This window comes from Myotis myotis, unplaced genomic scaffold, assembly GCF_014108235.1.
Source record: "Myotis myotis isolate mMyoMyo1 unplaced genomic scaffold, mMyoMyo1.p scaffold_m19_p_18, whole genome shotgun sequence".
NCBI lineage: Eukaryota > Metazoa > Chordata > Mammalia > Chiroptera > Vespertilionidae > Myotis > Myotis myotis.
In genome coordinates this window covers 767727-780497 of record NW_023416322.1, presented here as the reverse complement: position 1 = coordinate 780497, position 12771 = coordinate 767727, and the positions used below count along the sequence as shown (strand labels likewise).

At 60.4% G+C, this 12771-nt stretch overlaps 1 protein-coding gene across 6 annotated transcripts in view; it reads right to left on the bottom strand.

Moving 5' to 3' along the window:
• LOC118672930 (carboxyl-terminal PDZ ligand of neuronal nitric oxide synthase protein-like) overlaps positions 1 to 12771 on the bottom strand; it is a 115939-nt gene that overhangs the window by 76693 nt on the left and 26475 nt on the right. For 3 of the 6 annotated variants that reach the window (XM_036343084.1, XM_036343080.1, XM_036343081.1), the window contains exon 2: positions 91 to 162. The exons of 2 other annotated variants lie outside the window; for them this stretch is intronic. In XM_036343084.1, coding sequence (XP_036198977.1) covers positions 91 to 162 — 72 coding nt within the window. Of the gene's footprint in view, positions 1 to 90; positions 163 to 338; positions 479 to 12771 lie in introns of those variants that run through there. One more of the 6 variants, XM_036343085.1, reaches the window with a different exon arrangement.

Genomic DNA, 12771 nt, shown 5'->3' with positions numbered 1-12771 from the left:
AACCTTGGCCTAACCAAGGTCAACCACCCAACTCAGAACAGCTTCCCTCGGAGGGGGAGAGGGTCCCGGCCCCCTGCGCCCAGCGCTCACCCGGATCCGGCGCATGGCAGCCACAATCTCCACTCTGCTGTTGGGCCGCGGCACGTCCAGGCTCCCGACGTACTGTGGGGAGAAGAGGGAGGTGAGAACGCATGTGAGTGTCCCAGCCACAGCCTGCGAGCGGCCGGCGGCCTGGGGAGGCGACCCAGCTCATCTCCCCATTTCACAGGAGTCATGGGGACACCTCGTCCAGCTGTGTGTATAACAGGCCAATGAACAACTTCCTGCTTCCTGTTCACCTGCTCGTCACTGGGATGCAGCGAGTGTGGATGTGACTGCAGCTCTGGCCAGCTGGCCTTTCTGCGCGCCGGCTCCTCATGGGGAGCCGGGACCCCATCAAGCACGGCAGTGTCTCCCTCACAGACCTGCCTGCACACATTAAAGCCTCAACAACACCCAGAAGGAAGGAAGGGGCGTGTTTTCTTAGTGAATGGCCGATCCCTGAGCGAGCCCCAGGGGACTCAGGGAACACACACGCTTGAGGGAAGTACTGGAGGGAGGAATGGACTAATATTTTATTAAGATGTTTGCCTGATTGTAAGGCTGGTGTTTAATATCGGAACAACTCCTCACTGTGCACTATTCAAACAACCCAGGAATGTGTGGAGGAAAAGAACAGAGGCCGGGTCCCAGCCTGACGCACAGCTCTGTGCTGACGGACGGACGGACACATGCAGGTGCGCGAGGTTCGCTCGGGAAAGGCCCACGCAGCTGGGCTGCACGCCGGGCACAGCTGGGCACCCAGCGACCCTCGGCCGTGCCTCCCACGCAGTCCTCTGAACTGGGCCCGAGTACCTGCGGGCCATCCAAGCCAGGAGGCGTTTCCTGTGGTTACCGGAACACGGTTCTCGCTGGAATGGGGAGCTGAGGCTGGCCCAGCGAGCAGGTGTCAGATCCTAAACGGCACAGGATTTCCCGGGCACTGCCCACAGTGTGTGCTAACACACGGGAGCATGGGCCGAGCGGCCCGCGGGGAGCGGTGAGCACACTGGTCTGCGGGGCGTGAGCAGCTGGCGACTGCTCAGGTACACAAAGCCCCCAGGTCTCAGGGCGTCAGATCGAACTGTGGTGGGCACTGCCCTGCTGAGCTCTGCCAGGGCCCCGCAGTGTGTCACATGTCAGTGGCTGCACAGCCAGGAAGGACGAGGCCGGGCTCATGACTGCGCGCCCTCAAAGGCCCTCCTGCTCGGCACCTGCATGCTCACCTGACGGTCCTCCCTGAACCCGGGGCAGTCAGGACGAGCTGGGCAACAGGCCTTCAACTCCTGTTCCTTCACCCATCACCTCACCTGAGTGCCAGGACCTCAGGACCCAGCAAGGTCACGTTACACGTGGCGCCCAGGGAAGGTGCTTCCTCCCGGCAGGAACATGGCCAAACACATGTGTGATCATCCCTGGCTGGCCATGCTGCACAGGTCCAAGCACACACCTGACTGGAATCCTCCCAGAATGAGCACATGTCCACCCACCGTGGCTAGGAGAATCCGCCTGCAGAGGACAGGAGGCAGCCTGGGTGCTGCCAGGGGTCCAGCACCAGTCATTGCCTACCTGTACAGTCAGCCCCCACCTGCACAGTCAGCCCTCACCTGCACAGTCAGCCCCCACCTGCAGTCAGCCCTCACCTGCACAGTCAGCCCCCACCTGCACAGTCAGCCCTCACCTGCACAGTCAGCCCCCACCTGCACAGTCAGCCCTCACCTGCACAGTCAGCCCTCACCTGCACAGTCAGCCCCGACCTATATAAACAGCCCCCACCTGCACAGTCATCGCCCACTTGCACAGTCAGCTCCCACCTATACAGTCAGCCCCCACCTATACAGTCAGGCCCACCTGCACAGTCATCGCCCACCTGCACAGTCAGCCCCACCTGCACAGTCATCGCCCACCTGCACCGTTGCCGGGAGCCGGTCCATCCTTGCTGTTTCAAGGGACCTGGCATATATGGCATACTGTTCTTAATATGTTTGCTCACCTTCTTGGCACTATGTGTTTTAACCAAGGTCACCTCTCTGAGAAAGGTTGTTTCCCCAGGTAGGGATTTTCCCCTGAAGTTAGGGAGGGAATAAAACCCCTTAACTAAGTGCCAGGCGGGTAATTAATCACTTTAACTACGAACAATCATGCTTAAGCTACATAATCTTTACTCCCTGGAATGGAAATAAGAAACGCCCTAACCTTTGGAATAGAGATTGATAGGATTGGAATCAACTGGTATAAATACAGATGTAACAAGACAACAGCACACAGAAACTAGATACAGAACCTAGACACAGAACCTAGAGACAGAACATGGCAAAAGATCCTGGACAGAAACTGGACACAGAACCTAGACACAGAACCTAGACACAGAACCTACACAGAACCTAGACACAGAACCTACACACAGAACCTAGACACAGAACCTACACAGAACCTAGAGACAGAAGAACTTTGCTGGAGAGAACATGGCAAAAGATCCTGGACAGAAACTGGACACAGAAACCTAGAGACAGAACCTGGCTACAGAACCTGGATAGAACATGGCAAGAGAACCTGACTAGAACCTGGTGACTGAACCTGGCTGGAGAACCTGGACAGAACCTGGCTGGAGAACCTAGCGAGGGAACATGGCTACAGAACCTGGCTGGAGAACCTGGAGAACCTAGCAAGAGAACATGGACACAGAACCTGGCTGGAAATCCTAACCAGAACTTCGCTGGAGATCCTGACCAGAACTTGGCTAGAGATCCTGGCTAGGCTGCTGATCAACTGAACGCTGTCTCCGTGTCATTCCTTCTTCGCCGACTCCGTCCACACCTTTGGGGACCCCTGGACCTGCTGGGGTTGGACCCCAGCACACCGTCAGCCCCCACCTGCATAGTCATCGCCCACCTGCACAGTCAGCCCCACCTGCACAGTCATCGCCCACCTGCACAGTCAGCGCCCACCTATACAGTCAGCCCCACCTATACAGTCAGGCCCACCTGCACAGTCATCGCCCACCTGCACCGTCAGCCCCCACCTGTACACTCAGCCCCAACCTGCACAGTCAGCCCTCACCTGCACAGTCAGCCCCCACCTATACAGTCAGCCCCACCTGTACAGTCAGCCCCCACCTATACAGTCAGCCCCCACCTATACAGTCAGCCCTCACCTGCACAGTCAGCCCTCACCTATACAGTCAGCCCCCACCCGCACAGTCAGCCCCCACCCGCACAGTCAGCCCTCACCTATACAGTCGGCCCCCACCTGCATAGTCGGCTACCACCTGCACAGTCCGAATGGAGTCCCTTAGCTCATCTGACTGGTATCAAGGTGCTGGACTGGACCCAGCAGGAGCACCTGCAATTCCTGGCTTACCCCGAGCAGAGCTTCCTGCTGGTGACTGAACCGCCGGCCACTTAACTCTGTGAGACTTCGTGGGGCTCTGTGCTGCCTTCAGGAGGCCCCGCTGGGAGGAACTGCAGGGCCTCTACTGACATCTCCTCAGAGCTTCTGGGGAAGGGGGAGGCCTGCAGAACATCGGGGCCTCTTCTCCAGCATCTAGAAGGAAATGGCTGGCGGAAGCTGCCACAATGCTGGGGACCCCTGGGAGGGGATCTGGTCAGTCTACCTGTGGCTCCATCTCCAGGGGAGCCACCTAACTGCACACGACTCTCAGCCTCTGGTGGCCTCAGCCCCCAGCCAGAGTCAGACCTCGCGGGGCTGTTTCCATGTTCTTGCTCCCACCTTGTGTTCTGGAGCCTGACTTCTGAAGGCAACGATAAGCAGAATCGTAGTGTCTCCTGGTACATAAATCACAACAGGAAAGCAGCCAGGCATCACCGCGTGACAGTCCCCCAAATCGTCACCACCTGGACCTGTCAGACTCCCGCCGCCCTCTGCGGGGAGAGGCCAGGGGAGAGCTCAGTGTGAGGCAGAGCCGAGTGCTCCAGTGGCTCTGCTTCCCCTCACGTGGGCGCAGCTGCAGCGCAGACACGGCTCCTTCAAAAGCAAACAGGAAGTCTGGACAAGCAGTGGCTGCAAATAATGGTCAACTCAAGGGGGACCTACTATAACTGTGACGGTCAGTGTTGGCTCAGCTGTCACAACGCACCACCCTAAGCAAGATGCCATGATGGGAGACTGGGAGGAGCGTGTGTGGGAACTCTGTCCTCGCCACCCAATGTTCCATAACCCAAATGTCGCTCTAAAAAATAAAGGTCATTCACTGAAACAACCCTGAGGCACTGGCGTGAGCCAGAGGCATAGGCGGCACTCAGCCCACATGCAGCTCGCCCACCCCACCCCCCCCAGCAGCTGGGCTCCAGCCAAGCGCTCGCCCGGATCCTGGTGGGGGGACCCCAGGGCCAGGACAGCCAGGGTAGGTGAAAGTGAGGCTGCAATCCCAACGGGAGGTGTCACAGAGGGAGCCCCATAGGAAGCACACACCACCCAGCTACTTGGAAGCCCGTTTGCACAGATAGGCCCCACCGACAGCACAGGGCCACGGCCTCCTGGGGCGAAAGGAGACCACAGTGGGCGCAGTGTAGAGGTCCCTGCATCTCTGCTCCCCACTGTCTGTGTCTCTCTAAAAACACAGGGACAGGCATGGGCGCTCCCAGCACGGATGCAGGAGGGCTCAGCACTCAATGGACGGCAGGCCAGCTCCTGGCTCCCTGTCCAGACCTCCCCACCTCCGCCCGCATTCTCACCGCCTCTCCCTTCAGGTCCACACAGGCCTGGTTTCTATCCTGCACCCTCCAGACCCTGTCACATTCCTTGGTCTCCTGCCACACTGGGTCCTCTCTCCAAAAACACACACAAGCTGGCAGAAACCTAGCACCCTGCTCATACCTAGCACCCTGCTCACACCTAGTGCCCTGCTCACACCTAGCACCCCGCTCACACCTAGCACCCTGCTAGCACCCCACTCACACCTAGTGCCTTGCTCATACCTAGCACCCTGCTCACACCTAGCACCCTGCTCACACCTAGTGCCCTGCTCACACCTAGCACCCCGCTCATACCTAGCGCCCCGCTCACACCTAGCACCCTGAGTGTACCAGAAATCACCAGCCAGGATTGGCATCTGTTACTCCCTGACAAGCTGCTGCCCTGAGAGGTGCTGAAACCCCGGGTCACGGAGCAGAGATCTCCAAGCTGAAAGAAATGGCAGGAGCATGTCCGAGGTTACGTCACAGAACACTAATAAGAATGTGACAGGTGCTTGACAGTCGGGCGTCCGGCCAGGGCTCACAGTGCTCACCGTCCTGTCCTGACCCACCCAAGGCTCTTATGTGGGTTCCCTCCCAGTACCCAAGGTCAGCCCCAGGAGGCTGGCCAGCAGGTGGGGCGCCCGGAGCCTGCACCTGCCTGTGGTCCCGCGGTCCCAGCCCTGAGAGTGGGGCTGGGCACAGAGCTGAGAAACAAGGACCTGCGGCCTGCGGTTAAATACCCGTGCCCGCGCTGTGATGGGACGTGCCCGCTGCAGGACTGCGCCCAGTGGCAGAGTGGCCCTGAGGTGGGTCCTGAGTGGGACCTGGGGGAACGTTCTCCCTCATTTAGCATCGAGCAAAGCAGCCTGGAGCGCAGCAGCAGGACCCGTTCCAGGCCCACGCTCAGCAGTGACCTTCCCCAAATGCCCCGGGAGGGGAACGCGGCGGGCGCCCCACACCCACTGTGAGGGCGCTGCCCCCAGAGCCGCTCCAGGGCCCAGGTGTGCCCGTGTGGGAGGGCAGTGGGGACTTACAGGGGTGTCCTTAGCCCCGACTGCAGCCCGCCCGCAGCTGCAGGGCAGGCTTCCCACGCACCCGTGCACCCGGAAGGCTTCCGAAATGTCCACATGCAGCTGCCGGGACTGACGGGGGTATGAGAGGAAGGAGCCCGTACAGCCCTGCGGCCCCTGCAGGAGGAGTGCCACTTGCCAGCGCTGGCTTGCTGTGTCCATTGGTCAGGGGCTGCTCGGAAGTTCCCACGAGAAGTAGAGACATGGCCACACAACACTGTCACGCGATGTTTGTGGCCGCGTCACACGTAACAGCCCCACAGGGAAACACCGCCACATCCATGGAGGGTGGGTGGCGGCAGGAAAGGTGGCGTGTCACACGGTGTCACACATCAGGCAGCAAGGGAGCCGGACCTGGGGACTGTGCTGAGGGGAGGAGCTGCGTGCGATGGGACCCATGGCCCAGGACCACCCAGAACAGGCAAACCCAGCGACACAGAGGTGGCTGGGTGTCCGGGGGTCAGAGCAGGGACTGCTAATGTCACGGGCTTTCCTCATGGATGACGGCAATGCTCTGCCACCCATCGGGTCACGGCTGCACCACTGGGCGAGGGGCTGAGAGGCACCGAACGGCACACACTGAACAGTGAACGGCCCGGTGTGCGAACTGCATCTCAATAAGCCTGATTGTGCATTTAAATGACTGCCCCCTTCGGTTTGCCACGGACAAGACAGTAGAATGGCAACCAAACTGGGTTCTGCCGCGCCCTCCTCCAGGCGAGCCTGCCCCGGCTCCCGGCCGCTCAGCTCGCTCCCGGCCTCCTGTGCTGCTGGCGGTGCTGGTGCACGAATTCACCAGAGAAACAACCTGGGCGAACGGGGCTGGGCTGTGGCTCTGAGTCTTCACGCAGGTTCCAGAAGAGACACTTCCCCCCGCAGACATGCATGTCCCGCGTTGTAGCAGCACGGCCCCCCCTCAGAGTCCCCTCTCCGAGGCAGCAACATGAATGTGAAGCTCTTTCTGCATCGTGTGGACCCAAAGCACAGTCCAAACACCACCCCATCTGGGATGCCCAGGAGCCACGCTCACAGGTGACCCCAAAACAAAACAGCACCAATCTCCCAGGCCGGAATTTTTAAAGACATGTACACACACAGAGAGAGACACACACAGAGACACACACACAGAGACACACAGGGACACACAGAGACACACACAGAGACCCACGGAGAGAGACACACACACACACACACACAGAGACACACAGGGAGACACACAGAAACACACACAGAGACACACAGAGACACAGGGAAGCACATACAGAGGCACACACACACAGAGACACACAGACACACAGGGAGACTCACACAGAGACACACACAAACACACACATAGAGACACAGAGACACACAGGGAGACACATAGGGAGGCACATACAGGAGACACACACATACACATAGGGAGGCACATACAGAGAAACACACACACACACACAAACATACACAGAGACACACAGGGTGACACATACAGAGAGACACAGACACACAGAGAGACACAGAGACACACACAGACACACAGGGAGACTCACACAGAGACACACAGAGATACACACAGAGACACAGAGACACACACAGACCCTGGCACTGCCCGACTCCCATGGGCCTTCTCTCTGCACATACAGCAATTCTCACCTTTAGAGTCAAAGGGTACGAGAGACAAAGCCTCACCATTCTCCTCAGAGGCATCTTGAGTGCCACCAGCTATGCCAAGTGTCGCCGCAAGTGCCCTGGCACAAGGAGGGGCAAGTCAAAAGAGAAACCAAGGGGAGAGGAAGAGTGGCGCCCTGAGGACCAGGGGCTGAGAGGCAGGCCCGGCACCTGGGTGCCAGCGGGCCCTGAGCAGCAAGCAGAGCGGGAGGCCATTCTTCTCAGCCAGCCACCACTCTGCTCTCTGTGGAAACCTGTGTGAAGCAGACACCGCAGGCACGCCTTTTGTCACCATGAGCTGAGGGAGTCACAGCACAATGGGCGCTGTCACAACGTGCGCTCTCACGATGCACACTGTCACAATGAACTGTCACCATGCGCACTAACATGGTGCACTCTCTCACAATGCGTGCTGTCACAATGCACATTCTCACAATGCGCCCTCTCACAATGCGTGCTGTCACAATGCACATTCTCACAATGCGTGCTGTCACAATGCACACTCTCACAATGCGCGCTCTCACAATGCACGCTCTCACAATGCACGCTCTCACAATGCACACTCTCACAATGCACACTCTCACAATGCACGCTCTCACAATGCACACTCTCACAATGCACACTCTCACAATGCACGCTCTCACAATGCACACTCTCACAATGCACGCTCTCACAATGCACGCTCTCACAATGCGCACTCTCACAATGCGCGCTCTCACAATGCACACTCTCACAATGCACACTCTCACAATGCACGCTCTCACAATGCACGCTCTCACAATGCACGCTCTCACAATGCACACTCTCACAATGCACGCTCTCACAATGCGCGCTCTCACAATGCGCGCTCTCACAATGCGCGCTCTCACAATGCACACTCTCACAATGCGCGCTCTCACAATGCGCGCTCTCACAATGCACGCTCTCACAATGCACACTCTCACAATGTGCACTCTCACAATGCGCGCTCTCACAATGCACACTCTCACAATGCACGCTCTCACAATGCGCACTCTCACAATGCGCGCTCTCACAATGCGCGCTCTCACAATGCGCGCTCTCACAATGTGCACTCTCACAATGCGCGCTCTCACAATGCGCACTCTCACAATGTGCACTCTCACAATGCGCGCTCTCACAATGCACACTCTCACAATGCACACTCTCACAATGCACGCTCTCACAATGCGCACTCTCACAATGCGCGCTCTCACAATGCGCGCTCTCACAATGCGCACTCTCACAATGTGCACTCTCACAATGCGCGCTCTCACAATGCACGCTCTCACAATGCACACTCTCACAATGTGCACTCTCACAATGCACGCTCTCACAATGCACACTCTCACAATGCACGCTCTCACAATGCACACTCTCACAATGCACGCTCTCACAATGCACGCTCTCACAATGCACGCTCTCACAATGCACACTCTCACAATGCACGCTCTCACAATGCACACTCTCACAATGCACACTCTCACAATGCACGCTCTCACAATGCGCGCTCTCACAATGCACACTCTCACAATGCACACTCTCACAATGTGCACTCTCACAATGCGCGCTCTCACAATGCACGCTCTCACAATGCACACTCTCACAATGTGCACTCTCACAATGCACGCTCTCACAATGCACGCTCTCACAATGCACGCTCTCACAATGCACGCTCTCACAATGCACGCTCTCACAATGCACGCTCTCACAATGCACGCTCTCACAATGCACACTCTCACAATGCGCACTCTCACAATGCGCGCTCTCACAATGCACGCTCTCACAATGCACGCTCTCACAATGCGTGCTCTCACAATGCACACTCTCATAATGTGTGCTCTCTCAATGTGCACTGTCTCTCTGAGGGCAACAACGCAGACAGACTGGCTGTGAACAGACCTTGAGGCCAAGGTGGTCTCTGGGGCCTCTCCCTCACAGTGGTCCCCTCCTGCCTCCCAGCACACCGCACTCCGCCCTCCCCTTCCCACTTCCGATGGCTCCCCCCACTCTCCCCGCAGCTCCCCTCACTCCCCGGAGTTCCCCCCACTCCCCACACAGCTCACCCCCTTCCCCACACGCCTGACTAAGGGGACACACTCGCCCATGTTGGGACATGAGTGCCAGCAGATGCCCTCACTCCCTGGCTGGCCAGATGGCACACACGAGCCTTCGGGGCATCGCATGGAAACCAAAGTCCTCAGAGGCTCCCTGGCCACCAGTTGTCCTCACTGAGTTCTATCAGTAGAATGATGCCCGCGGACAGAGATTCTTTTAAGAGCCTGCAAATCATGCACGGATGCTCCATCCGCTGTGCCCAGGGCCCCCGGTGGGCATGTCAGAGCCTGGACCACAGACTCTTGGGGGGGGAGCGGGTGGAGGGAAAGGACCTGGGCTCCGAGCCTGGGTTCTTGTTCTCTCCACAGAGGCACTGTGAGGAGAGTGGCACAGTGCCTGCAATGGAGGCACTCACTTCTCCTCCCGGCTCTGATCCCCATCAGCTGGGTCTCCCACAGCAGAGCTATGTCTGATTCCTGGGCTCCCTGTGTCCCCTAACCGGATGCAGCCACTGGACCCAAGCACCCAGCGCAAGGCCTGGCCTATCAGATGTTTAACCGGTGGCAGCTCTTCTGTGTGCGGGGTGTGGGGGGAGCCGTGGGGAGAGTGGGAGGAGCCGTGGGCAGAGTGGGAGGAGCTGTGGGCAGAGTGGGCGGAGCCGTGGGCAGAGTGGGAGCTGCGGTGGTTCAGCCAGAACCGGGATATGTTATCCAGCTATTACCACCCAGGCAGCCCGGCCTCCCGCCCCCACCATTACCAGCTGCCTGACACCCCCCAGGGGCCCACCCAGTCCTAATCGTTCTCTCCATCGCAAAACATTGCCATGATTTTTCAGACACAGTGATCGGGAAGCTAAAGGAAAGGAAGTCTGACAATTAAGTCACAGCAACAATCTCTGTCACCCAAAGGTGGAGGGAAAGGGGTAAGACGAGCCACAAGGACAAAGAAGGCCCGTCAGCAAGGAGAGCCCGCAGGTGGCCAGGGAGGGAGGCAGAGCAGGGAGCCAGGCTGTGGAGACAGTTCCTGGGGGAAGACGGGACAGACGCGAGCCTGGAGGTTCCTCCGCGGTCTCTCGGGCCCACGTGGCTGCAGTGACAGGACACGGCCGTGCAAAGGCACACGCTCTGCTCAGGGTCGCTCGGTGGCTGCAGGGGAAGGTGAGACCTCAACACGGGTGCCATGGCTTCCAAGCCAATGCTCTGAGGTACGCGGTGACAGTCACACGGTTCAGCCGGCAGCCCAGACCAGCGCCGTCCCGGTGAGCCGTCCCGGTGAGCCGTCCCGGTGAGCGTCCCGGTGAGCCGTCCCGGTGAGCCGTCCCGGTGAGCCGTCCCGGTGAGCCGTCCCGGTGCGCTCCCTGTGTGGGTGCCCCTCCCCTCACTGGGGACCAGACTGTGCGGCTGTAAGGGGTGCGGAGGCCAGGGGAGCAGCAGGCAGACTGCACCAGAGCTCCGCTCCTCTCCTGCACTTTCCACTCCCAGCCAGAGAGAGCAGCCGCACGGGAGGGGCGGGGCGTGGCAGCTCCAGTGACGAGGGGCCTGGTTTGGATTGATGGTCTGGAGGCCTTGAGTGAGTACAGAGGAGCCGGTGAGGGAGAAGGAAGGGGCCCGGGATGCGGGGGGGGGGGGGGGGGGAGGGGGAGGGGGGAGCGGGGGTGGCGGGGGAGGGCGGAGAAAAGCTTTGGGAAACCAGGGAGCCTGGGGCGCCCTCGCCTCCCGTCCTGAGACACCGGCAAAGCCCCGGCTCTGTGTCTGTCGGAGGTTCTCCGAGGCAGAGTGGCGTCTCTGTCAGGACTTAGATGGAGCGGTGGAGTCTCGTCATCTACCCGAGCTGAGCGGGCACCTGCTCGGTGCCCCCACGCCTGCCACACGGCTCCTTACCCCCCCCCCCCCACGCCTGCCACACGGCTCCTTACCCCCCCCCCCACGCCTGCCACATGGCTCCTTACCCCCCCCCACGCCTGCCACACGGCTCCTTACCCCCCCCCACGCCTGCCACATGGCTCCTTACCCCCCCTCCACGCCTGCCACACGGCTCCTTACCCCCCTCCACGCCTGCCACACGGCTCCTTACCCCCCTCCACGCCTGCCACACGGCTCCTTACCCCCCTCCACGCCTGCCACACGGCTCCTTACCCCCCTCCACGCCTGCCACACGGCTCCTTACCCCCCCTCCACGCCTGCCACACGGCTCCTTACCCCCCCTCCACACCTGCCACACGGCTCCTTACCCCCCCTCCACGCCTGCCACACGGCTCCTTACCCCCCTCCACGCCTGCCACACGGCTCCTTACCCCCCCTCCACGCCTGCCACACGGCTCCTTACCCCCCCTCCACACCTGCCACACGGCTCCTTACCCCCCTCCACGCCTGCCACACGGCTCCTTACCCCCCCTCCACACCTGCCACACGGCTCCTTACCCCCCCTCCACGCCTGCCACATGGCTCCTTACCCCCCCTCCACGCCTACCACACGGCTCCTCACCCCCCTCCACGCCCACACGGAGCCCTCCCACAGTCCCTGTGTGTCCCCTGCCCCAAAGCACAATCCCAAAGGGAGCCCCAGGCCACCACCCCTGGAGCAGGAGGCCCCGGTTCCTCCCACGTGCACAGTCCCAACAGGCGCGCTGTCGGCTCAGGTCCTCAGACACCGGCGGCCGGCAGGGGCACTGCCCCTCCCCCAGAGCCAAGGAGGAAGCAGACCACAAGGCCATGTCCGCTCCCAGCCCGCGACCACACAGGGCACACATCTCAGCGGGGCCTCTGTCCGCCCACAGGCAACCAGGGGGTGGGGTGCTGCCACTCATCTGAGCCGCGGCCTCTGCGAAGCTCGCCTTCCGCACACGCTCCTGACCGTGCGGTTCTCGAAGGGAGCGGGGTGGGTGGGGCCGCTGAGCCCGCCAGAGCACTTACTGGTAGATGCGGTCTGGAGGACCAGCCACCCGGTGCCGGGAGCGTCCCATCTCAGCACCGGAGGAAGTGGAAGGAAGTGCCACATCGCGGGAACCCAGTCCTGGGCCAGCCCCCTGGCTGGTGGCCCTGGGCGCAGTGCCCCTCCTTCCACCTGGTGGCCTCACCTGTGACAGGTGACTCCTGACTTCCCGGGCGGCAGGGGAGGGCGGCCCTGCCAGGAGCACAGGCTCCCCTGTGGTGACAGCAAAGGGAGGGACGTCCCAGGCAGGAGCCCGGCCAGGCCCGGTCCCGACAGGGCTCTGGGACACGCTG